This window comes from Piliocolobus tephrosceles, chromosome 3 (assembly GCF_002776525.5).
Source record: "Piliocolobus tephrosceles isolate RC106 chromosome 3, ASM277652v3, whole genome shotgun sequence".
NCBI classification, from domain to species: domain Eukaryota; kingdom Metazoa; phylum Chordata; class Mammalia; order Primates; family Cercopithecidae; genus Piliocolobus; species Piliocolobus tephrosceles.
In genome coordinates this window covers 38,546,609-38,573,989 of record NC_045436.1, presented here as the reverse complement: position 1 = coordinate 38,573,989, position 27,381 = coordinate 38,546,609, and the positions used below count along the sequence as shown (strand labels likewise).

At 43.3% G+C, this 27,381-nt stretch overlaps 1 protein-coding gene across 1 annotated transcript in view; it reads right to left on the bottom strand.

Moving 5' to 3' along the window:
• SH3D19 (SH3 domain containing 19) overlaps positions 1-20,383 on the bottom strand; it is a 192,167-nt gene extending 171,784 nt beyond the window's left edge. Inside the window, exon 1 of the mRNA XM_023227552.3 lies at positions 20,026-20,383. Coding sequence (XP_023083320.1) covers positions 20,026-20,137 — 112 coding nt within the window. The 5' untranslated portion in view covers positions 20,138-20,383. The remainder of the gene's footprint in view (positions 1-20,025) is intronic.
• Positions 20,384-27,381: the final 6,998 nt, after the last annotated feature.

The window sequence follows — 27,381 nt, the reverse complement described above, 5'->3', positions numbered from 1 at the left end:
ACAAGAAACCACATGTGTAATAAAATTCATAGAACTGTTCACCAAAAAGAAGCCAAGTTTACTGTATGTACATTTAAAAATTAAAGAAGAAAAGACTACAGGGATTCAAATCTCAGCTGCACTTAACTTCTCTTTCCGTCATTTTTCTCATTTTAAGAACAGGAGGACAAAAGAACCTGCCTTCCAGGATTGTTAGGAAAATTACATAAGTTCCTGACATATATTTAGTATAAATAAATGATTGGTAAATATTTTGTTCAGATATGCTAAAAAGTTGGTACTTTAAAAGAAAAGTCTACTGCAGGAATAAGTAAGAAAACTGGGGACTCAACTAAAACAGAGGGGAAAAAAGAATATTGGAAGTAAAACCCCAATTCTTCATTAACTTCATTAAACATCCATTGGAAATCTATGAGGTGAGCAATACCAAATTACATTCTACAAAGTTGGCAAAACCCATGTGCTCAAGGAACTATTGAAAGGTTTGTTGTAAATGCTACATAAGTACTCGTCATTAAATTTAACACTAATAGCAAATGCGCTGTAATTAAGGTTTAATACTAAATGTTCAGTGTCACTGTCCCTTTCCTGAAGAGGCTGTCAAATGGTAACCACCTTTTTCCAAGTTACCAAACGTTAGCAACACTGGACTTGTCCCTCATGTTGAGGCCCTGCATCCCATGTCACTAACCCAGTAGATTCCTTCTCAACTATCTTTATCATCCACTCTTCCGCATCACTCCTTACAATTTTCAGGGTTTGGGGTTTTAAAAACCAGCAGCTGCTGCAATCACTCCTAATGACGACTTCTATCTTTTTAGTGTCTCCCTCCTTACCTGAACATGAACTTTCTTTGGCCAAATACCCAAAACTCCATTTAAGCTTCAAAACCCAATTTAATCAGGACCCAAGGTGGCGCCGCCCTCATGAGCCCGACAAGCCACTCGCATACGGGCGCCAACACTTAGGCTCTGCTTTCCCAGGGTTCCTGGCGCTAGACCCGTCGGGCAGGTGTGCGCCCGCGGGGCCTGAGGAAGGGCATAGTGTTCAGGAGTTCGAGGCCTCGCGAGGCCCCTTTGCTGACTTTGAGGACAGTCGGGAAGGCCTCTGGGCACTGGATTTGACATCCATGAACTGTGCAGCAGCCCAAAGCCTGGGTCGGTTGTATTGACACCAAATGGCAAACATCTAAAGCGCTCAGGAGTAACAAAGAAACAGGAAAACGTGAAGTTTTGCATATTAGCATGCATGGTTTCCCCTCCACAGGGTGAGCCATGAGCAGAGGAGGGATTTGCCTTCCAACCTTGTGTATATAAAGAGTTCCAGTTAGACAGGCCGAGCGCGGTGGTTCAAGCCTGTAATCCCAGCACTTTGGGAGGCTGAGACGGGCGGATCACAAGGTCAGGAGATCGAGACCATCCTGGCTAACACGGTGAAACCCCGTCTCTGCTAAAAAATACAAAAAAAAAAAACTAGCCGGGCGAGGTGGTGGGCGCCTGTAGTCCCAGCTACTCAGGAGGCTGAGGCAGGAGAATGGCCTGAACCCGGGAGGCGGAGCTTGCAGTGAGCTGAGATCCGGCCACTGCACTCCAGCCTGGGCGACAGAGCAAGACTCCGTCTCAAAAAAAAAAAAAAAAAAAAAGTTAGAATGAAATGTAATCGAACTAAAAATAAAGACTACATTAAACCATCTTTATTTATTTTATTATTATTATTATTACTATTATTATTATTGTTGTTATTATTTAGACAGTGTTTTGCTCTTATTGCCCAGGCTGGAGTGCAATGGCACGATCTCATTGCAACCTCCACCTCCCAGGTTCAAGTGATTTTCCTGTCTCAGCCTCCCAAATAGCTGGGATTACAGGCATGCACCACCACACCCAGCTAATTTTTGTATTTTTAGTAGAGATGGGATTTCACCATGTTGGCCAGGCTGGTCTTGAACTCCTGACCTCAAGTGATCCACCCACCTCAGCCTCCCAAAGCGCTGGAATTACAAGCATGCGCCACCGTGCCTGGCCTAAAACATCTTTTAAAAACCTCAAGACTGTCCTATTTGACAGCTATGTACTGAGAACATGTGTCAAGCACTGGTCTGAGTTATGAGGGATATGAACAAAGTAAGCCTCTGCCCTCAGGAAACTCACATTGCTGAAAGTCAGAGTGGTCAGTTTATTCCTGGAGCCTACCAACTTTACCTTCTTTCCATTCTGAGAAACCTCAAGGTACCCCCCACAGGCTCTAGGTCCCATCAGACAGAAGCAATTGCAGGCATTTCTAGTATGTAGGTGAGCATGTGGATACCACAAGACTCCGCCATCTTGCCCCAAAGGGACCTGGGATGGATCTGAAAAGGCAGCTCTCTACAGGTTTGCCATAGACCTCCATTGTAACTGGGCATAAGAACCCTGCTGCAAAAGGCCATCCTGTGCAGAACTGTGGCTGACCAACCTACTTAGAGACTCTTTCTTGGGGAGGCTGACTGTGAGAAAAACAAAATACAGCCAATTATTTAGTACCTTAGAAGCCATGGAAGCAGACATCAATAAACCGTAGTGTCACTAACCATAAGGAGCAACGTCATTCCAACTTATTAAAAACTGTTCTCCAGAGTAGCTATTTGCTGTCAGTTTTTTAGAGTTACTCTCATTTTCAAATACTTTCTGAAACTGCTTCCTGCATCTTTCTTTTTTATTTTTTTAGACATCTTGCTCTGTCACCCACTGGGGCTAGAGTGCAGTGGCACAATCTCGGCTCACTGCAGCCTCCACCTCCTGGGTTCAAGCAATTCTCATACTTCAGCCTCCCGAGTAGCTGGGATTACAAGTGCACACCACCATGCCCAGCTAATTTTTGTATTTTTTAGTAGAGATGGGGTTTCGCCATGTTGGCCAGGCTGGTCTTGAACTCCTGACCTCAAGTGATTCACCCACCTCGGCCTCCCAAAGTGCTGGGATAAGAGGTGTGAGCCACAGTGCCTGGCCATATTTTCTGTGTCTTTCAACTTACGTGTGTATCCTTCCAATAAGCCTCCATCAGCTAAAGTGAGCATGCCTGTTTCTTGCAAGCTGAAAGAACATCATGAACACATACAGTGCTTTCCAGTTACTTCAAAGATAACTCACTACACCATTCTTTATGTGGAGCCTACTTAGACTATAAAATAATACAGGAGTTGACTAAAATCCATGTATAAAATTCATGGTGGGACTAAAAAGTTTCTGCAAAGCAAAGGAAACCATAAAAGGAAACCCAAGGAATGGGAAAAAATATTTGCAAACCATATATCTGATGAAGGGTTAATATCCAAAATATATAAGGAACTCATATTACTCAACAGCAAAAGAAACCCCAGATTTTAAAATGGGCAAAGGATCTGAATAGACATTTTTTCAAAGAAGGTATATAAATGCCCAATGGGTATATGAAAAGGTACTCATTACTAACTACCAGGGAAATGTAAATCAAAACCACAATCAGATATCATCTCACACTTGTTAGGATGGGTGTTATCAAAAAATCAGCCAAAGGCTGGGCATGATGGCTCACTCCTGTAATCCCAGCACTTTGGGAGGCCGAGGCAGGAGGATCACTTGAGCCCAGATGTTCTAGGCCAGCCTGGGAAACACACTGAGACCCAATCTCTACAAAAAATTTAAAAATTAGCTGGGTATGGTGGCACATACCTGTACTCCCAGCTACCTGGAAGGGTGAGGTGGGAGGATTTCTTGAGCCCGGGAGGTCAAGGCTATAGTGAGCAGAGATGACACCGCTGCACTTCAGCGTGGGTGACAGAGCAAGACCCTGTCTCAAAAAGAAAGTCAGCTGGGCATGGTGGCTCATGTCTGTAATCCCAGCACTTTGGGAGGCTGAGACAGGAGGATAACTTGAGGCCAGAGTTCAAGACCAGCCTGGTCAACATAGCGAAACCTTGTCTTTACAAAAAAAAAAAAGAAAAAAAGACTGGTGGTGCACATCTATAGTCCCAGCTACTTGGGAGGCTGAAGCAAGAGGATTCCTTGAGCCCAGTGGCTTAAGGCTGCAGTGAGCTATGATCACACCACCACACTCCAGCCTGGGCAACACAGTAAGACCCTGTTGCACCAAACAAAGAAAAAAAAAAAAAGTCAAAAGATATGTGTTGGCGAGGATGTGAAGAAAAGGGAACTCTTATATGTTGTTGATGGGTGCATTGGTATAGCCATTACAGAAAACAGTACGGAGGTTCCTCAAAAAAATGAAAAATAGAACTACCATTCAGCAATGCCACTTCTGGAAATAAATCAAAGGAAATAAATCACTCTCCCCCCCCCTCCTTTTTTTTTTTTTTAGACTTTCGCTCTGTTGCCTAGGCTGGAGTGCAGTGGTGGGATCTTGGTTCATTGCAACCTCCACCTCCCGGGTTCAAGTGATTCTCATGCCTCGGCCTGCTGAGTAGCTAGGACCACAGGTGCACACCACAACACCTGGTTAATTTTTGTATTTTTAGTAGAGATGGGGTTTCACCATATTGACCAGGCTGGTCTCGAACTCCTGACCTTAAATGATCCACCCACCTTGTCCTCCCAAAGTGCTGGGATTACAGGTATGATTCACTGCGCCTGGCCAATAAATTCCTATCTCAAAGAGATGTCTGCACTCTCACATTCACTGCAGCATTATTCACAATAGCCAAGATACATAAACAACCTAAGTCTGATGATGAATGAATGGATAAACAAAATGTGGTGTGTGTGTATATACATATATATAAATGCATATATGTGTATACACACAGTGGAATTTTATTCAATCTTTAAAAAGAAGGAAATCCAGCCTGGGCAACACAGTGAGACTGCATCTCTACAAAAAAATTATTATAATAATAATTAGCTTGGCATGGTGGTGAGCGCCTATAGTCCCAGCTTCTTGAGATGCTAAGATAGGAGGATCACTTGAGCCCGAGAGGTCAAGGATGCAGTGAGCCATGATCATGCCACTGCACTCCAGCCTGGGTGACACAGCAAGATCCTGTTTAGAGAAAAAAAAGGAGCAAATCCTGCCACTTGTGACAACATAGATGAAGCTGGAGGACATTATGCTAAGTGAAATAAGCCAGACACAGAAAGACTAATACTGCATGATCTCATGTATATGTGGAATCTAAAAAAGTCAAACTCATAGAAGCAGAGAATAGGCTAGGCACAGTGGCTCACGTCTGTAATCTCAGCTTTTTGGAGGCCAAAGTGGGAGGATCACTTGAGACCAGGAATTCGAGGCCAGCCTGGGCAAAAGAGCAAGACCCTATCTCTACAAAAAGTTTTTTAAAATAAAAAATGAGCAGGGCATGTCCCTGTAGTCCCAGCTACTCAGGAGGCTGAGGTGGGAAGACCATTTGAGCCTGGGAGGTCAAGGCTTCAGTGAACCATGATTGCACCACTGCATTATGGCCTGGGCAACAGAGTGAGACCCTGTTTGGAAAACAAAAAGAACCAGAGAGCAGAAAGGTGGTTACCAGGAGTTGTGATGGTAGGGGAAATGGGGAGGTGTTCAAAGGTCTAAACTTTTAGTCATAAGATGAATAAGTTCTGGAGACCAAGTACATAGCATGGTGACTATAATTAATAATAACGTATTATATTTAAAATTTGCTATGGGAGTAGAACTTAAGTATTCTCACTATAAGAAACAAGAAAAAAAGGTAGCTATGTGAGGTGATGGATACTTTAATTAGCTTGATTGTGGCAATCATTTCACAATATATACATATATAAAAACATCATGTTGTACATCTTGAATATATTCAATTTTCATTAGTGAATTATATCTCAACAAAGCTGAAAAAGGGGGAAAAAAGAAAAATGCATGGTGGATTCTGTTTATTCTGTTTGAATAAAAGTTATCACAACATGAATTACTTAACATGGAAAAACTAACAGTTCAAATTATAAGAAATCACACTGAAACCAATCAACATCATAACATCATATTATTTTTTTTGAGACGGAGTCTCGCTCTGTCGCCCAGGCTGGAGTGCAGCGGGGCTAGCTCCACTGACTGCAAGCTCCGCCTCCCAGGTTCAAGCCATTCTCCTGCCTCATCCTCCCGAGTAGCTGGGGCTATAGGCGCCCACCACTATGACTGGCTAAATTTTTGTATTTTTTTAGTACAGACGAGGTTTCACTGTGTTAGCCAGGATGATCTTGATCTCCTGACCTCGTGATCCACCCGTCTGGGCCTCCCAAAGTGCTGGGATTACAGGCGTGAGCCACCGTGCCCGGCCAACATCATATTTTTAAATACGATACTAGGGCAGTGATTCTCACCTTAAGTACAACTTTAAAAATCCAGTTCCTCAGCACCTATTACAGAAGTAATGAATCTGGAAATCTGAGGGTGGGGTCATGAGCACGTCTTTTTTAAAGTTTCAAAGTTGATTCTGATGTCCTGCCAAGAGTTGAGAAGCCTGGCCCTAAAGTAGAGATAACTGAGGGCCTTGTTACTCAAAATGTGGCCCAGGGACCACCGGCAGCAGCATCACCAGTGCCTTGTGAGAAATGCAGAGTCGCTGGGCGTGGTGGCTCACGCCTGTAATCCCTGCACTTTGGGAGGCCGAGGCGGGCAGATCAGGAGATCGAGACCATCCTGGCTAACACGGTGAAACACCGTCTCTACTAAAATTACTAGCCGGGCGCAGTGGTGGGTGCCTGCAGTCCCAGCTACTTGGGAGGCTGAGGCAGGAGAATGGCGTGAACCCGGGAGGCGGAGCTTGCAGTGAGTGGAGATCGGGCCACTGCACTCCAGCTTGGGCGACAGAGTGAGACTCCGCCTCAAAAATAAGAAAAAAAGAAAAAGAAATACAGAGTCGGCCGGGCATGGTGGCTCACACCTGTAATCCCAGCACTTTGGGAGGCCCAGGCGAGTGGATCACATGAGGTCAGCAGTTTGAGATCAACCTGGCCAACATGGAGGAACCCCGTTTCTACGAAAAATACAAAAAATTAGCCAACGTGGTGGCAGGTGCCTGTAGTCCCAGTTACTCAGGAGGCTGAGGCAGGAGAATGGCGTGAACCCAGGAGGCAGAAGTTGCAGTGAGCCAAGATTGCACCATTGCACTCCAGCCTGGGCGACAGAGCAAGACTCCACCTCAAAAACAAAAAACAAACAAACAAAAAATTAGCCGGGTGTAGTGGTGAGCGCCTGTAATCCCAGCTACTTGGGAGGCTGAACCATGGGAATCGCTTGAACTTGGGAGGCGGAGGTTGCAGTGAGCCGGGATCATGTCACTGCACTCCAGCTTGGGCAACCAGGGGGAGTGTCTGAAAAAAAAAAAAAAAAAAAGAAATGCAGAGTCTCAAGATCTCCAGGTGATCTGTAGACAGATCAAAGTCTGAGAAGCACTCTTTAGAGTTCCCATTGCTACAGAGATGTAAGAAATACCAAACCACATTACAAAGTTGAATACCTCATGAAACTTTCTATGAAGGAGAAACAGGAATGGAACAAGGTGGGAGATAAAATGTTACTTGTGATATAAAAGAATGTCACGCTATGAAGCATCTAATTAAGAGTAATATTCAAATAGAAGTCTACATATTTTATTTATTTATTTATTTTAGAGATAAGGTCTCACTCTGTCACCCAGGCTGGAGTGCAGTGGCACAATCATGACTCACTGCAGCCTCAAACACCTGGGCTCAAGCAATCCTCCTCCTCAGCCTCCTGAGTAGCTGGGACTACAGGCACACACCACTGCGCCCAGCTAATTCATTTTTTATAAAGACAGGGTCTTGCTTTGTTGCCCAGGCTGTGCACATTTTAAAACTTGCAATAACATTCCTTATTCCAAATGAATCCCACTTCCAGATGCTCCCTCCACTGGCAATAGTTACACTTTCACTGAGAGAAACGAATCTACCTTGTAATCTCCAGGTAGCCTCAGTAGTGCCCACTGAGCTAGTGTGTATGTTGAGGGGAATCCTTGTGAAGGAATGAAGAAACAAAGGGTGTGGTGGCAAGATAAGACAGGATCATTTACATGGGTGACCCTATGCTGGGGGCCTTCAAGTGTTATGTGAACACCTCTGCACTAGTTTCAGAGGACTATTTGGAAATGGTGACAATTATTGCCAGAAAAACTAATTCTCCACATCTTGTACAAACATCTTCTTCTGAGCCCTTTGTTCTTGGCCAGCTCTCAGAGAAAAAGCGGTTAACTATCATCCAGTATAATGATTCCTTGATTAATGTATCTTCTGGAAACAAAGCTCCAGTATAATGAAGGCAGCCATATTGAAAACAAATGAACTCTCAGTCCCATGCAGCAGCCCTGGCATGCATTCTAGGGCTCATCAGCAATGCAATTGTTAATCTGCTCAAATGCATCAGAGCAGGGACAACATCACCTCCCTTCACAGCTTCTATTTATTTATTCTGAATTAAGTTGGCACTAGGCAAAATAACAAAACCAGAAAACTATATTCAGATTCTAAAGGCTTCCTTTTTGGTACCCTTCAACTTGCCCAAGGATGGCCACAACCACTTCAAAAACTACACATCACACATGAACACTTGAAGTTTACAAGCATGTTCCCCATAATGAGCCTGCAGAGTAGTTACAGCATGAATAATTCCTATTCCAAAGATGTAAAAAATACAGTGGAGCGGGGGCCTCATACAACCTAACCAACGTGTCCAAGGTCACACTACAGTAAAGTACAAAATAGCAACAAGAATCTAGGTATCTTGGGGTAACTTCATTATAACAAAATGTATTACAGCTTGGTGGTAAGAGGAGGGAAACAATAAAATCAAGTTAGAATCTATCAGTTAGGAATTGCCTTCTGCTGCCAATTGAGGCCTACAATAACAGTGGCTTAAACAAGGCAGAGTTTCTTATTCCTTCCTTCTAAATACAGGAGGAGGCAGGCAATCAAAACTCATTTGGTGACTCTCTTATCAGCAGTGACTGCAGGGCCATCTATTTTTCTGCTCCACTATTCTCAGTGCTTGGGTTCCAACCTCAAAGTAACCTCATGGCCCAGGGTGGCTACTGTGAGCTACACAGCCTTGTTCCTGGTAGCAGGTGGGAGGAAGGTGGTAAGGGGAAAAAGGTATTCTGTGCAGTTGAGTGAACCCCCTTTAAAGAACTTTCCTGGCAACCCCATTCAACAACTTTTACTTGTATCTCATTAACAGGCTGGAAGAAGTAGCTTCATAGGCGGGTACATTGCCGCATCCAGAAATACAGGGGTTCCATTGACCAAAAAAGGAGGAAATGAGGAAAAAAGGAGGCAACCAGGAGTCCATGCTACAGAATCCTATTCTGTCACTCACTTGCTGTGTGACCTTGAGGAGATTATTCACCCTTTCTAGGTCTCAGGTTCCTCATCTGTTAAATGAAGGAAACAATCACACCTACTGCATAGGATTGGTACCCGGACTAAATGAGAAAAACACACCAAAAACAACTGGAATTGTCTTGGCACCCAATGCACAATAAATATTAACTTGTTACTTGATTATCTTAGCCCAGTGCATTTCCAAATTCCTTTCCTACTCTAGCTTCCCCTCCATTTCCAAAATTGGAAAGGAATTTACATTAGTCATTTGTACCTGCTGATAGAGGACTCTAGTGTAAATGAATCTCAGTCACAGGTCACCTCAATCAGACAAATGCATTTCTTGCCTTTCCTTTCTAATTATACAATGAAATTATCTCCCAGACATCCACACAGATCAGATATTTTGGACAGAATTGGATGGAGAAATTGAGCTTACATTCTCCAACAGGTGGGGCCTAGAGACAATCCTAACCAGATCTTTGGAGAGACCAAACAAAGGGAGTATTAAAGAATTTAGGCTGGCACAGTGGTGTGTGGCTGTAATCCCCTCTACTTGGGAGGCAGAGGAAGGAAGATCCCTCGAGCCCAGGAGTTTGAGTCGAGCCTGAACAACACAGCAAGACCCCATTTCTACAAAAAAAGGTCTCTCTCATACAAAATAATTCCAAAAAATAAGTATGTAGATACTCTACCTTTGAAGAGGAATAGCATAATTCTTTACTCCCTAAGTGTAGCATAACTCTTACTCCACAGTGACTTCCTTCACTTCCTACAGTATGGAAAGAGAGGAAAAAGGCCGAACTTTTTAAAAAAATTTCTTTTTAAGAACTACTGCAATGGGGTCTTGCAGCTGGGGAGGGAGAGTGGACACCAATGCCAAAAAGAGTAACTTTAGAGCAGAGAAACTTCACAAACACTACCTCTGCCAGGTAATCAAGGTCAGTATCAATAGAAAAGTCATGATAATAATACATACCCTTGAATTGTGATAAAAATGGCACTTTACCTCTGTGATCTTCTTCTCAAACACCCATAAGCCAGTCTGATCATGAGAAAAACATCAGATAAATCTCAGCAGGGGAACAACATACAAAACATGTGACCAGTACTCTTCAAAACTGTCAAGTGTCATCAAAAACAAGGAAAATCTGAGAAACTGTCATAGCCAAAGGGAGCCTCAGGAGACATGACAACTAAATGTAATACAGTCTCCTATATGGGATACTGCAACACAAAAAAGGACCTTAAGCAAAAACTAAGGAAATCTGAATCAAGCATGGAGTTTAATCATATATCAATATTAGTTCATTAATTGTGACGAATCTACCATACTAATGTAAGATGCTAATAATCAGGGTGTAGGGTATATGGGAGCTCTTTGTACTATCTTCACAATTTTTCTGTAACTCAAAACATATTCTGAAAAACAAATTTTATTTTTTTAATTTATTTTTTCTTAATTCATTTTTTGTCCTTGGTATAACTTGGAACAAATTTTTTTTTCCTTGGTATAACTTGGAACAAATTTTATTTTTAAAAAGAAAAAAGAAAAGAATGGTCCACAGCTCCTACCCCCACCCCCATGAGCCCAGGGGGCTCATGTCCCACCACAAGGACAAGCTTACAGTTCCTGAGGGTGAGGCCGACAGCTGCTGAGGAGCAAGAACTCGTTCCAGCTGCTTCTAAACAAGAGGCCAGGCCTCCGCCAGAGCCTTCTCCTTCCTGCCCTGTGTCAGGCTATCCAAGCTTCCTCCTCAACCTTTACCCTGCCCTATGCCCTGAAACTACCAGACACGCATTTTCCTCTTGTACTTAATTGATAGCAGCATTTCCCTCATACACCTGTCAAGTACTATAAATTCCCCTAGAACACATGCCATGTCTTCCATTGATGAAGGGGAACACTGCCACATTATCAGTGCATGAAGCTGCTATCTTGAAAAGGGGTCTGCATGACAAGTTACGCTAGACTACTTATGCCAATGTAACTGCCCTCACCAGGGAGACACCGTCTTGAACTTTGCCCCTTTAGCTTCTCCCGCACCAGTGAAGCAGTTCACAAGGAGCCCGGGAGAAACTCTCCAAGATCTAACCTAGCACATGGGCAAACTTCTGTAAACTATGTCAGAAGTTATCTTTCTGCTCATCTCCTAATATCGTAAAATGTAAAGTTGGAAGCCTCATTCTTTCAATCAATAAAGCAAAAGCTAAGGCCCAGAAAGATGCTATAAATTGCTGGACGCTACAAAGCTAATTGACAGATGGGATTAGAACCAAGTGTTCAAAGGATTAGTCTCTAAGCACCATTGGATGAAAAGCTGAAATGACCTAAGGGAAAACAGTGAATACGTTGTCCTCAGAATATAATATGCCAGTGAAGTTATAGAACCGCTGGATGAATGGTGTCAGAGAGGGAAAGAAAACAGAACGAAGGGATGCACTCTGGTTAAAAATAGGTCATAGGATGATCAACTCACTTCTGATTTGCTGAAATCACTTTGAACATAATTGCTTATGTCACAATAATGAGCTTTCAATGGACGATAAAGAAAAGTTGAACGTCGGCTGGGCACAGTGGCTCGCACCTATAATCCCAGCACTATGGGAAGCTGAGGCAGGCATATCACCTGAGGTCAGGAGTTCGAGACCAGCCAGGCCAACTCGGCAAAACCCTGTCTCTACTAACAATACAAAAATCAGCCAACGTGGTCACACGCACCTGTAATCCCAGCTGCTTGGGAGGCTGAGATTACTCGGGAGGCTGAGACTACTTGGGAGGCTGAGGCAGGAGAATCACTCGAACCTGGGAGGTGGAGGTTGTAGCAAGCTGAGATTGTGCCACTGCACTCCAGCCTGGGCAACAGAGCGAGACTCTATCTTAAAAAAAAAAAGATGGGCCGGGTGCAGTGGCTAACGCCTGTAATCCCAGCACTTTGGGAGGCTGAGGTGGGCAGATCAGAAGGTCAGGAGTTCAAGACCAACCTGGCCAATATGATGAAATCCTGTCTCTAATAAAAATACAAAAAAAATTTAGCCGGGCATGGTGGCACACGCCTGTAGTCCCAGCTCCTTGGGAGACTGAGGCAGGAGAATTGGTTGAACCCAGGAGGCAGAGGTGGCAGTGAGTCCAGATCGCGCCACTGCACTCCAGCTTAGGCGACAGAGCAAGACTCTTGACTCAAAAAAAAAAAAAAAAAAAAGAATAGAAAAGTTGAGCATTATTACCAGGCCATGTTAAAGTAATTCATATGGCTTAAGAAATATCAAAGGAAGAACTAGCCTCAGTCTTTGGGAGTCCCCTAGAATTAAGATATTTGCAAGAGATACATGAACTCCAAAGAAAAGCAACTACATTTGATTATTAAATTATGACACTGCAGATTTACCTTTTTCCTCTGCCAACATAAAATTCATAACTATTCTCAAGTAAAGAAAAATGCAGACTCAAGTGTGAAATATTTTATCAATAATAAAAAGGAGACATAAAATAAGTGCTAATAATTTTACAGGTATTTACTATGGGCTTGGCCATGTTCTAAGGGCATTATATACATTAACTCATTTAGTCTTCAAACCCAATGCAATAGGATTTACTATTATTCAAATTTAGAAATATAAATAAAGAATAGAAGAGAGGTTAGGTAACTTGTCCAAGGTCACACAGTCAGCCAGTGGTGAGCCAAAAAATGAACCAAGGTGGTCTGATTCTCTCATATCAAACTGATATCCACCATGGACTACTTTATATTCTTAATTACCTTCTTTAAAGTGTAATAATCTTACCTTCCCTAATTCTATGGCATAGTCTTTAAAAGCAGAGAGCCTATTTTATATATCTCTTTATATTGCCAGTATTTTAGGCACCATTTTGCACACATTATATTGATGGGGATAACTAGACAGGTGTTTTTTTCTTTTTGAGATAGAGTTTCACTCTTGTTGTCCAGGCTGGAGTGCAGTGGTACGATCTCAGTTCACTGCAACCTCCACCTCCCTAGTTCAAGCAATTCTCCTGCCTCGGCCTCCCGAGTAGCTGAGATTACAGGTGCCTGCCATCACGTCTGGCTAATTTTTTGTATTTTTGGTAGAGATAGGGTATCATCATGCTGACCAGGCTGGTCTCGAACTCCTGACCACAGGTGATCCACCTGCACTGGCCTCCCAAAGTGCTGGGATTACAGGCGTGAGCCACTGTACCCGGCCCAGTTCTTCTTAGAGAATGTGATGAGTACAGGATTTTTAAACAACATGTAAATATAGTTTCCATGGAACTTAAAATAACTTTCTCAAAATAAATTAGACAACTTTGGAATTCAAATAACAAAACACAGTAAGCTGGTGGTCCCAAGAACTAATGCAGTTTTCAACACTATCTAACTAACTAGACAAAGTCACAGACTCTGAGAGGATACAACTTGACATGTTATATGAATCAATTAAACAAAACTCTATGACTTGCAACACACAATAGAGGCGACTAAGGTTCAGCTATACCTAGTTGCGTAATTTTAGATAAAACCTTCTAACATTTCTGAGTCTCAGTTTACTCATCTTTAAAATGGAAACAATAAAATGTACCCTCTTCCCTCTCAGTTTGTGGTAAGAATCCAATTAAATGCAGTTGTGAAAGCCCTTCATAAGTAGAAAAGCACCACATAAATGTAAAGTACTTCTAAAATACAGCAAGCAGCATGCAGGTATAAATGTGTGGAGCATCAATAGTAACTGACTTGTATTAGCAGTCAGTGTGATCACCTGAAAAAACATGGACTTCCGGCCGGGCGCCGTGGCTCAAGCCTGTAATCCCAGCACTTTGGGAGGCCGAGACGGGCGGATCACGAGGTCAGGAGATCGAGACCATCCTGGCTAACACGGTGAAACCCCGTCTCTACTAAAAATACAAAAACTAGCCGGGCGAGGTGGCGGGCGCCTGTAGTCCCAGCTACTCCGGAGGCTGAGGCAGGAGAATGGCATAAACCCGGGAGGCAGAGCTTGCAGTGAGCTGAGATCCGGCCACTGCACTCCAGTCCGGGCGACAGAGCGAGACTCCGCCTCAAAAAAAAAAAAAACATGGACTTCCACTTCAAAAAAAACCTGCATTCAAATCACCATTCCAGTATTTACCAGCTGAGGGACTGTGGATAAGTTGCTTAAATGTTTGTTAGCCTCAGTCTTTTCAATGATAAAATGAAGAAAATAATATCTACCTCACAGGTGTAACATAAAGAAGCACCTGGTACACCGCGAACACAGTGAATGTTCTTCTATGCCCTCGTACTGATGATATTGAAGTTATTTTACTCAAAGCACAACAGACAACAGTTATATCAGTCCTTCCAGGGTTTACCATAAACACATCAAAATACAGAAAGAGTAAATTTATTTAGTATTTAATAAGCCCTATTACGTGCCTACTACTCTTCTAGATATTGGAAGGAGGATCCACAATCTTGCATATCCTCCCTTTGGAGAAATAATATTAAAATGTTGTATGTCAGGCAGAGATTCTCAAATCTTTTTGAGAATCTGATGAATGCTATGGCATTTCTCCCCAAGGAAAGCTACAAAGCTTTTAGGGGACAATAAAGGAGATATAGGAGACTATTTTCATGACCTTGGATAGAAATCATGTTCTTAATGAGGGTGAGGGGGGAAGAGACACAAATTATAAAGGAAAAGATTCATAAATTCATCTATACTGAAATGAAAAATTCCCACATCAAAAGAAACCATAGAGAAAATGAAAAAGTAAGCCAGAGTTGAAGAAGATATTTGTAACACACATAACGAACAAAAGTTGAGATTCCTGGGTAAACAAAGAACTCCAATAAATCAATAAAAAATAATAGGCAAAATGCTGTGGTATATATTTATACAATGAAAACAAAACAAAGAAAAAACCGACCGGGCATGGTGGCTCATGCCTGTAATCCCAGCACTTTGGGAGGCCAAGGCAGGCGGATCACCTGAGGTCAGGAGTTCGAGATCAGCCTGGGCAACATGGCAAAACCCCGTCTCTACTAAAAATACAAAAATTAGCTGGCCATAGTGGCATGCACCTGTAGTCCCATCTCCTTGGGAGGCTGAGGCAGGAGAATCACTTGAATCTGGGAGGCAGAAGTTGCAGTGAGCCCAGATCACACCACAGCACTCCAGCCTGGGCAACAGAGCAAGACTCTGTCTCAAAACAAACAAAAAAAAATCCACAGCTACATGTAACAATACAAATAAATCTTACAAACTTAATGTTGAGTGAAAAAAGCACCTGGACTAAAGCAAGGATGTTAGTATAAATAACATTATCAGTAGCCTTTATCCTCACTTCTTCCCCCACCCAAGCTATCTTTCCACTATGGTAACTATCCTTGATTTGCCTGGGACTGAGGAGTTTCCATAAATGGGGCACTTTCAGTTTTAAAAGGTGGAACAGTCCTGAGAAACTGGGAAGAGTTGGTCACCCAATCTTGTCCGCCTATTCCCCCCACCCTCCACTTCTTGCCCTTGGCTAGCACTAACTAGCACTAACACAGTGGCACTAACACACCAATCTTAGTTGTGCAGATAGATATGAAGAATATGCAATCAATAACAAAGAAAAAAAAACAAGAAACAAAAATGAAGTTGATCATAATTGCCAGGCTATATAAATCAACCATGAAATCCTTTAAGCTACTGAGGAAATCCACAATGGAAACTAAGTCCCATATGTTAGTCTGTGGAAATCTCCACGTTTATCTCATGGGTTTTCATCTGATCTACTAAAAAGGACAAGTTAGCCAAAGGAACTATTTCTTAGAATTTAACAATCAGTGTTGGGGTGTGATTTCTCTCTTAATTATGTGGAGTTTGCAAAGTGCATCATCCTTTTGAACCAGCAACATAAATATTATCTGGGAATGTGTCAAAAATGAAAATTCTCAGGCCCTATCCCAGACCAAGTGATCAGATACTGAGTGTGTACAAGGCCTTCAGGCAATTCTGATACATGTGGCAAAAGTTTGAGAACCACTGGATTAGTGTACCCATATCCTCTCTTCCTTTTTTGTGATGGGCATTCGGTGGATTAGTAAGACACCCCCAAGAATTCAGGTGTTGTGTCTAGTTTTCATATTACCACTCTCTGTCAGGTCAGGCAATTAAGGATCTTGGATACCACCATCAACAGTAAATATTTCACATAGTGCCAGATGTACGACACCTTAACCTCAGCACATGACACCCAAACAATGCAATACTCTCTGCTCCCCATTTACTTTCCTGTATCTGCTTATTAACTTCATGCATCCTGAACTGCTACAGAATTAACCTTCACTGGCCGGGTGCAGTGGTCCACACCTGTAATCCCAGCACTTTGTGAGGTTGAGGTGGGAGGAGTTCGAGACCATCTTGGCCAACATGGTGAAACCCTGTCTCCACTAAAAATACAAAAATTAGCCAGGCATGGTGGTGCACACTTGTAATCCCAGCTACTCTGGAGGCTGAGGCATGAGAATCGCTTGAACCTGGGAGATGAAGGTTGCAGTGAGTGGTGACCACGCCATTACACTCCAGCCTGGGCGACAGAGTGAGACTGCCTCAAAAAAATAAAAAAATAAAAAAATAAACCTTCACTGAATTGACCTCAGTACTTGATTGCCTATAATTCTGCAAAAAAAAAAAAAAAAAAAAATCAACTGAACTTTTTATTTTAGAATCATGTATTTTATTACTTTAAAAGCTGGAAAACATAACAAATACATTTTATAAAGAAGGTGAGCACAAGATCAACTATCATCCTTTGTTATAAGATGATATTGTGATTAATCAAACCCAATTTTTTTTTTTTTTTTTTTTGAGACGGAGTCTTGCTCTGTCGCCCAGGATGGAGTACAGTGGCTCCATCTCTGCTCACTGCAAGCTCCGCCTACCAGGTTCACACCATTCTTCTGCCTCAGCCTCCTGAGTAGCTGGGACTACAGGTGCCTGCCAACACACCCGGGTAAATTTTTTTTTTTTTTTTAGTAGAGATGGGGTTTCACTGTGTTAACCAGGATGGTCTCGATCTCCTGACCTCATGATCCGCCCGCCCGGGCCTCCCAAAGTGCTGGGATTACAGGCTTGAGCCACCACGCCCGGCCAAACCCAATTTTCTTAACATCATTTTAAAAACACACACACATTTATTTCCAAGGATGCCCTACAAGGACTGTCCTGTGCTCAGAACCTGCCTGGGGCTCTTGGCCTTTGAATGAAAAGAACTCATTCCAGACATTTCATAATCTCAAGTCATTACTTGCTTTCTGCTGGGTTGATAAAATACAGGATGATTCCACTTATTATGATTTTAAAAAGGTAAAACTAAACAATATTTTATAGAGATGCATATGTGTATGGTAAAACTATACAGAATAAAAAGGAAATAATAATCACAAAGGTTAAAAAAAAAGGGTTACCTGTAGGGGAGAGAGGAGGCTAAGTCTGGAAGGGACGGGAATCCACTTTTAAGGAACTGACTGTATCCTATTTCTTGACTTGAGCATGAGTTACAAGAGTTTTTACTTTATAATTTACAAATTTTACACACTCTTCTGTATGTATGTTGCAAAAATAAATAAATGCACTTACACAACCACTCCAAAATTTAGCAGGGAGAGAAGGAAGAGTTCACAGACTACCTTAAGTCCATAAACCCCAGGTTTATGGTTATCAAGCTATGTGAGATCAGAGAAAAGGAAACTCTTTAGATTGTAAAATGGTAAGGGAAGGAGGGAGCACTAAGAACAGAAAAAGTAAAAGACTGAAAAGGTGATGCAGAAAAAACATGAAGCTTCTGCGTCAGTTCATACCCTCTCACTTGGAGGAGAGCAACATCTAGCACAGACATAACTAACAAATGCCCAAGCTTGGTAAGGAATGTGTTAGTGTCTGAAAAACATGTTAACTAATAAGGGGAAAGTGGAGCTCAGCTTGTAAAGAAATGTAAACTATCAAATAATTTCTTCTAAAAGAAATAAATCCAAAAATTGCAAGTTTAACCCTCTTACTCATTCCATAACATCGTCCTCACACCCTTTAATGAAAAAAGGGCATATAAATGGTTCGAAAACTACAAACACCAATTACTGAATGCAAAAAGTACACAATGTCATGTCTCAGCAAAATATTATCAAAGAATCTAGAAAAGCCTTTGCCAGCCTTGGGAAATTAGGGAACTGGTGAAAACTAATTACAAAATGTCATTTCCACATTGGAATAAATACACATATTGCAACTAAATGATAAACACACATCTGGATCATACCTAGTCCGAACTCCAAAAGAGGTCTTCACTGTGCAGTCTCTTGTGAGAGTGAAGCTTTCTGCTGAAGGTAACAGGAATCTAAGGTGGCCTACCCTGTTTATATCCACAGGTCAGACATGGCAGTATATCTTTGTAAAGTCTTTTTCATTGTACTCTTGCAAGAAATGTTCACTTATATCCAGCAACTATTCATTATTTCACTAGGTCTGGGTTTACACTGAACAAAATTACCAATTATGTTCAAAACTGGTGTTCATATAGATAGCCAAATGCCTTATTTTGATGAAAAGTTGTAGTATGAGCATGGAGAATTATTTTTATGGTTCCAAGATTCTACCAAGGGCATTAAATTGACTATTTCTTCAAGATGTTCTTCTCAAGTTTTCCTTTCATCCTACTTTCTACCCTCCATTTGTTCCGCACAGATGCAGTATCTTCCCTATTTCTCCAAGTTTCTCTTAGTGGTTAAGGCAGTCACACAGAAAAGGTTCTCCACTTCATGGAATATTCACTATATTCCACTTTCTAACGAGGCTCTCTGTGAATCGTTCTCCTCCGACTCTCTCACTTCCCTATCTCCCTTTTGTTGCCAGTCCCCCTAGGTTTGTTCTTCCCTCTTGTTTTCAGATAACTCGGATTACCCAGTTGGAACCAAACGCCAAAGAATTTCCTCTCTATTATGTTTGATTGAAAAGCCGCCCGGGAAGAGGGAAGGGGTGTGGATCTACACTTATTCACTCTTTCACTAATGCGCCAAACTATTTGATCCGTGCCGCTTTTGTGTACCCAAAACACACTATGATAAAAGTAATTATAGGCCCGAAAATGATTCTCAGCCCAAATAAATGGCCTTTTGGGATGCTATATTCTGGACTTCTCTTTGCGTGGGGGAGGGTCTCACAAATAACGAAAACAAGTCCTACAGAAAACTGGTGAGCTCGGCGGCTGGGGGAGGGAGGGAGAGGGTCACAGGTCCGAAGTTCAAGGGACGCCGAAACAGGACTTGACTCATTTATGAGCACGTGCTCTGACCTGGCTGGGGCGTCGCACGCAAACCCCTCGGGAGGGGTCGCTGACCACCGAGACGGCCATTGGCCTCTGACTCATCCAGAGATAAGTCATCACCTAGGCCACAAGTCCCAAGCCAGCAGCTCCTGGATGTAGTGTGCACGGAAAATCTGGAGTTTCAGCTGCACGACCACTAGCAGTCAGAGACGGGTCTGAATGTCCTCGGGCTCAGCCGGAAAGTGTGGATGGCGATGGAAAGGCCACCCTCCCCGAGTCTGGCCTCCGAGAGTTAACGCCGGTCCCATCCCGGCGCGTGAAGGAGCTGCCGCTGTGTGGGGCAGGACCCGAGCGGTCCCAGAGCGCGCTGCTCTGGGTCCCGGTAGCCCCGTTCCCCGCGCCCGCGCCTCTCACCTGCGGCAGAGTGGCCCGGGAGCGCACGGCCCCGGGCGCGGCGCTGGCCACCAAGCTCGCGGCGCTCGCGTAGCTCTTCCTCCTCGTCCTCCCGCCGCCGGCCCTCAGCCATGGGCGAGGCGCGGGGCGCAGCCGCGGGATGGCCGGCGAGCTGCGGCCCCGGCGCCCCAGAACGCGGGCACCCGGCCCCACGCCACCGCCCTGGGGCCGGGGGCAAGGCGGCTCCCGGAGAGGAGGCGTCGGCGGCGGCTGTGGAAATGGCCACCTCCGCGAACTCCACCTGCAGCCGGCCCGGCAGCTGCCGGGCGCGGGCCGAGCCGATTCCCCGCCTCCTTGCGGCGTCCCGGCGGCCTCTCAATCCCTGGCCTTTCCCACTCCCACTCCCGCTCTCTTCCCCCTTCCTCTTTCCCTTCCCCGCCCCGCAGAGCTCCTCCGCGGATCGGGCGGGTTCGGGCCTGGCCTCGCCTCCTCAGGGAGGGGTTACCGGCCCCTAAGGCCGCCCCATGGCCACACATGCTCGAAACACCCGCTCGACCCAAACAAACGTATGCAAAATAAATAAACGGGATAGGAAGAGGGGAAATAGGAGGTGGCCTGGCCTCTTCCTGCTTTTTCACGATATTTCAGTGTCAACAGGAAAGCCATTTGTTTGACACTTAAACAAAAAGAGGAGGAACCCGACCGGGGCCGAACTGGGAGAGATGGCACAGCTGGGAGCTGCTGAACTTTAGAGCAAACTTGGCTTGGTGTTGGGTCGAGCCTCTGCGATGCAAACTTTTTTCTTTCCCTCTCTTTTCGCCCTTAAAAATCTAGCCTTGCTGGAGCACAGAGGATTTTTAGGGCAGTGAAACTACTATGCGTATGATTCTTTAATGGCGGATGCCTTTGTCCAAGCTCATAGAATGTACAAAACCAAGAGTGAACCCCAATGTAAACTATCGACTTTGGGTGATTATGAGGTGTCAATGTGGGTTCATCAGTTGTAGCAACTGTAGCACTCTGGTGGGGGTGTTGATAATGGGGAAGGCTATGCATGTGTGGGAGCAGGGAGGGTACATGGGAAATCTCTGTACCTTTAGCTCAGCTTTGCTGTGAACCTGAAACTGTTCTTAAAAATAGTCTAATAAGACCGGCGCGGTGGCTCACGCCTGTAATCCCAGCACTTTGGGAGGCCGAGGCGGGCAGATCAAGAGGTCAGGAGATAGAGACCATCCTGGCTAACACGGTGAAACCCCGTCTTTACTAAAAATACAAGAAAAAAAATTAGCCGGGTGTGGTGGCGGGTGCCTGTAGTGCCAGCTACTTGAGAGGCTGAGGCAAGAGACTGAAGCTTGCGGTGAGCCAAGATCTCGCCACTGCACTCCAGCCTGGGAGACAGAGTGAGACTCCGTCTCGAAAAAAAAAAAGTCTAATAAAAATGTTTAATAATAAATCAAGCCTCACTGTATTCCAGTTCGTTTAGGGCTAGGATGTGGCTACAATTCTCAGAACAGGAAGAAAATGTGTTAAGGAGACCCACATGTGATTATTTGTAGAGAGGCAATTAGGGGAAGTGGAGAGAGCACTGGCTCTGGAGTCAGAAGCTGTCATTTGAAGCACTTAGCTGTGTGAGCTATCCCTAAGAAAGTTTTTCAAAGCTGGAAAGAACCGTGTAACAAAAGTTGTGTGTACCTGTATAATACACATCGTAGGTTCAGTTGGTGCACGTACCTACTTTCACACAGAGAGGAACAGATTCTGGAATTTCACCAGAAGATATCCAAATAGCAGGCAGAAATATTACCTGGACATGAAACCTTAGGAAACTTCTGAGTGCGATGAACAGGCCTTTATCTGTGGCGTCTTGCTCTATTTCTGAGAGAGTATGACAGCTCCTAATGTTCAGCAGGTAAGAGAGAAAAAGAAAGGGAGAAAAAGGTCACTGAAAATAGAATTGCCTGCCACACCTGAGTGCCGTTTCTTTGCCTTTTCAGTAGTGGCTGTTGCCGCCTGAGAAAATCTTTCCGCTTTTAAGCAGATAAGAACCACAATCGATTCTGTGGAATTGAGGTCAAATCCACAAGTTAAAACTTTATTACTGCATAAGCGATTAAATAAGTAGACACTTAGAGAACTGGAAATTAAGCCGACAACAACAAAACAAAGGTTCTGGACCTTTAGGGTTGTTTTAAGTGTTTGGTAAGTGAAACCTTATTTGTCACTTCCCTTCAAGGATGAATAATTTAGAAGCCCCTACCTTGACCAACGGTACCATTTCATTAAGCCATTGGAGTCAGTTTCTACTATCATTGAGTCTTTTTTTTTTTTTTTTTTTTTTTTTTTTTTTTTTTTTTTTTTTGAGACTAGAGTCTCACTCTATTGCCGAGGCTGGAGTGCAGTGGTGGGATCTCGGCTCACTGCAACCTATGCCTCCCGGGTTCAAGGGATTCTCCTGCCTCAGGCTCCTGAGTAGTTGGGATTACAGGCATGCACCACCACGCCCAGCTAATTTTTGTATTTTCAGTAGAGACGGGGTTTTACCATGTTGGCCAGGCTGTTCTCAAACTCCTGACCTCAAGTGATCCACCTACCTCAGCCTCCCAAAGGGCTAGGATTACAGGCATGAGCCACTGCGCCCGGCCATTGAGTCTTAATTTGGAAAGGCCTGAAAGTTGTTCTGGGTTTCCCAGCCAATTAGAGCTTTGGGAATCCACATTTTTTGTGGTGGGTGGGTGGTGCATGCCCAAGCCCACTCTACAATTAACAAACATTTATGGTAACTGTTGTGTGCCAAGCACCACGCTAGGTGCTGTTGGGAGACTCAAAAGAAGGAAAGAAATATCCATTATCAGATCCTATGGTAGGTGCTTTTCACATATGTCTTCTCATTACAAAAGAACAAAACAGATTCCCTGTCCTCCAATGAGAGAGGAAGGTCTATCCAGTTTACCACAAAATGAGATAAAACTTGGTAAGTCCTTCAATAAAGATATAACTTTGGACAGGGTGCCAACATAATTCAACAGGGAAGGAATTATCTTTACAACTGGGTATCCACATGCATACGAATGAATTTGAGCCCCTATCTCACCCCATGTGCAAAAATTAACTCAAAATGGATCATAGACCTAAACGTAAGAACTAGAACTATAAAACTCTTCCAAGAAAACATAGGATTAGATCTCTGTGACCATGGTTTAAAAAATAATTTTTTAGATATGATACCAAAATACATAAATATCAGAAGAAAAAATAAATTGGACTTAGCAAAATTTAAAACTTTCATGTTTCAAAGGGCATGATTAATAAAGTGAAAAGACAGAAGGGGAGAACATATTTTCAAATCATATATCTAATAAGGACCTTATATTCAGAACATATAAAAAACAACTCAACAATAGTTGTTTAAAAACCCAATTAGGCCAGGTGCAGTGGCTCACGTCTGTAATCCTAGCACTTTGGGAGGCTGAGGCGGTTGGATCACCTGAGGTCAGGAGTTCCAGACCAGCCTGGCCAACCATGGCCAACATGGTGAAACCCCATCTCTATAATGAAAATACAAAAATCAGCCAGGCACGGTGACACATGCCTGTAATCCCAGCTACTCGGGAGACTGAGGTAGGAGAATCACTTGAACCCAGGAGGTGGAGGTTGCAGTGAGCTGAGATCCCACCATTGCACTCCAGCCTGGGCAACAAGAGTGAAACTCTGTCTCAAAAAAAAAAAAAAAAAAAAGGATGGATGAACTTTGAAAACATTATGCCAAGTTAAAGAAGCCAGAGACAAAAGATTCCTATGATCTTGTTTATGTGAAATGTCCAGAATAGGCTAATCCATAGAGACAAAATGTAGGTTGGTGGTTGCAGGGGAGGGGAGAATGGGGAGTGATGGCCAATGAGTATAAGGTTTCTTTTTGAGGTGATCAGAATATCCTAAAATCAGAAGTGGTGGTGGTTGCACAATTTTGTAAATATACTAAGGGATACATTTTTGGTGCATGAATTATATCTCAATAAAGCTGTTTTTAAAAAAGATATAACTAGTTCACTGCAAAAGCACAGAAAACAAACCAGGGAGAGGACTGCACTCTGAAGTCATCATACTGAGGAAGAGAAACCAGATAGAAGTTACAAGCCAGAACAATGTAATCATATGAAATCAAACCAAAGGTGTGGCCAACTAGTAACTAAATAAACATGCTCAAACATCCTACCCACCCAAGTGACACAACAAGAGCCAAACCCATAGAAGGAAAGTGATAAGAAACTTGGAAAGAAAATTTACATCCTAAGAGTAAAACAAGATTCACCCTCAAAGCTTGAAGGTATAAGAATTTTTTTGTAAGAGATATTGAAAAAGGGCCCCCATTTTAAAGGACAATGTTCTTGGTTTCTCACTTTAGATATATAATCTTACCTGAAGCAAAATGGTCTGCAAATAGAACACTATAAAAAATAAGAATATACTATATAAATATATATGTGGTACAGTGTTTAGCATATAGAAGCACAATAAATATTTGTTTAATGACTGAATGAATATAATTCCAATTTTTTCTTGCTGAATCATCAGAAGGCATGAGTCTCAAGGCTTTTAACTTAAAAAGTAACTATCTGGAGATCTGGAGTTAAAAGTTTACAGTTGCAGACTTCAATGGAGAAAAAAGAAGGAAGGCCAGGGATATACAATGGATTTTAAAACTACAGCATGTCCAAAGTTTTAGCTCTTCACGTGACAGAATTTTAAGATTAAAGTAGGAGAGTGAGTCCATGGGTGGTTATTATATTATTCTCCATATTTTCTATTTGCCTTTAATTTTTCATTAAAAAAAATAAAAGCAGGCTGGGTTCCATGGCTCACACCTGTAATCCCGATGCTTTGGGAGGACAAGGTGGAAGGATTGCTTAAGGGCAGGAGTTCAAGGCCAGACTGGGCAATATGTGAGATCCCATCTCTATTTAAAAAAGAAAAAATTAGTTGGGCCTGATGACATGTGCTTGTAGTCCCAACTACTCAGGAGGCTGAGTTGGGAGACTGACTGCTTGAGCCCAGAAGTTGGAGGCTGCAGTGAGCTATAATTATGCCACTGCACTCCAGCCTGAGTGACACAGTGAGAACCCATATTAAAAATAAAAATAAAAATACATGAAAAGCTAAAAGTACAGTGTAGTAGATTGAGATAGCTATAGTTTCTGTCCAGTGCTGTTTGCCAATAATTTCTGTTTGTCCACTATAATTCTGTTTGTCCACTTTAGCAAATTCTCCCTGTGGCAGATTATTGCAAAACAGTTCCAAAATCTTTATACCCCCCTCTATTCATACATTTCTAATGTACATTTGCATCTTCTTCATCAAGAAGTGGTTCCAAATTCCAGCTACTCAGGAGGCTGAGGCAAGAGGATCACTTGAGCCCAGGAGTTTGAGGTTGCAGTGAGCTATGATTGTACCACTGCACTCTAGCCTAGGTAGCTAAGTGAAACCCTGACTCTAAAAAGTAAACACAAAAAAATGGGGTTCCCTGTCTCCATGAAGCTGAGCTAGCCTTTGGATTTGCTTTGGCCAAATAGAATATGGCAGAAAAGACAGTATGTGAATTCCAAGTCTAGACCTGAAGAGGCCTTGTTTGCTTCAGTTTGTTCTCTTGGATGATGTATTTGTCTGTTCTCTCACATTGCTATAAGGAACTACTGAGACTGGATAATTTATAAGAAAAGAGGTTTTATTGACTCACAGTTCTGCAGGCTGTACAGGAAGCATGGCTGAGGAGGCCCCAGGAAACTTAAAATCATGGCAGAAGGTGAAGGGGAAGTAAGTATATCTTCACATGGCCAGCAGGAGAGGGAGAGGGAGAGGGAGAGCGAGAGGGAGGGGGGAGACAGACAGACACACACACACACACAGAGAGAGAGAGAGACAGAGAGAGAGAGAGATGGATGAAGGGGGAAGTGCTCACACTCTCAAACAATCAAATCTCATGAGAACTCACTATCATGAGAACAGCAAAGGGGAAATCTGCCCCCATGATCCAATCACCTCCCACCAGGTCCTTCCCCCAACATTGGGAATTAAAATTTAACACGAGATTTGGGTGGGACACAGAACCAAACCATATCAGATGCCTTCTACCACCATGTGATCAAGCCAACGTGAGCCAGCTAAAGAATGCACCACTATGTGAAGGAAAGGCCAGCTGTCCCAGTTGAGGTTATTTAGACCAGCATGTAGCCAACCAACTCCCACACATGTGAAAGAAGCCAGTTAAGATAAACAGAAATGCTTATCTAACCAACAAATGACCACAGACACCTGAGTGATCCAGCTAAGACTAAAACCACTGCCACCTGGCCTGTTAATGTGTATGCGGTAAGAAGTGCTTACTGTTTTATGTCAGTGAGGCTTTGTGATTGTTTGCTATGCAGCATGTGCTGGTTTCGGATTCTCCAGGAACCAGTGGGCTGAAAGAGAGTTCTAGTACAAAAGTCTAGAGGGTAACACCTGTGAAAGGAGCAAGGGAGACAGAAAGATTGGTCAAGGGGAACTGTCATACCCCTATGCAGACCTGACAAAGCCTCTGCTAGTCCAACAGGAAGCTCTAGAATAAAGATCAGAATTCTACTTTTAATATAAGCAGGTGTACCCTTGAATCACCACCTTGCTCAGTCATTGACTTTGACTGCATGAAAGCTGAGGCAGACACTGTTGGAGACACAAAGAGATGTGCCACTCAAATCTCCCTCCAACAAAGCCTTGCTGCCCAGGTATGCTGAATATGGTATGCTATGTCAGTATGCTGACAGTTCCTAGCTTCAGTGTCTGCCTCAGCTTTCATGCAGATCTATTCCTTGTATCATGCAAATCTTCTTTCCCATACATGTTCAGGGAATAGCTCAGGTTACCCTCCATCACTGCAGTTGGTCTCAGGGCCTCCAGTATAGTCTCCCTTCTCCACCCTCCATCTAAATTCCTCTTGCCCCCAGCCATCACCTCTGCTGGTCTTGGCGGCTTATCTAGTGGTATAACTCAAATTTTCATTATTGAGTTTTCTTAGCCCCTAGTGATCATATCCTTCTCAGGTGGGAGTTGCTTCACTTGCCTGTTCACAGTTATGATCTATCAAGGGAGAACCAACAACCAAGAAGCACCCAAATGGGTCATCTTGAGTTCCACACATATGTCTCCTGTTCCCATTGTGTAAGATCAGTCTTACCTCCCACTGTTGATCAGAGTTATTATTTCTGCCAAGATGGTTAGTCTTCTTACCTGCTGGCCCCTAGTCACAAGAACCTCAGTGCCCAGATGGCATCCATAGTTTGTAATCAATTGGACCTTTGCTGCGTCCTCTGGTGAGCATGTGCCCCTGCTGGCAACAGGACCTCT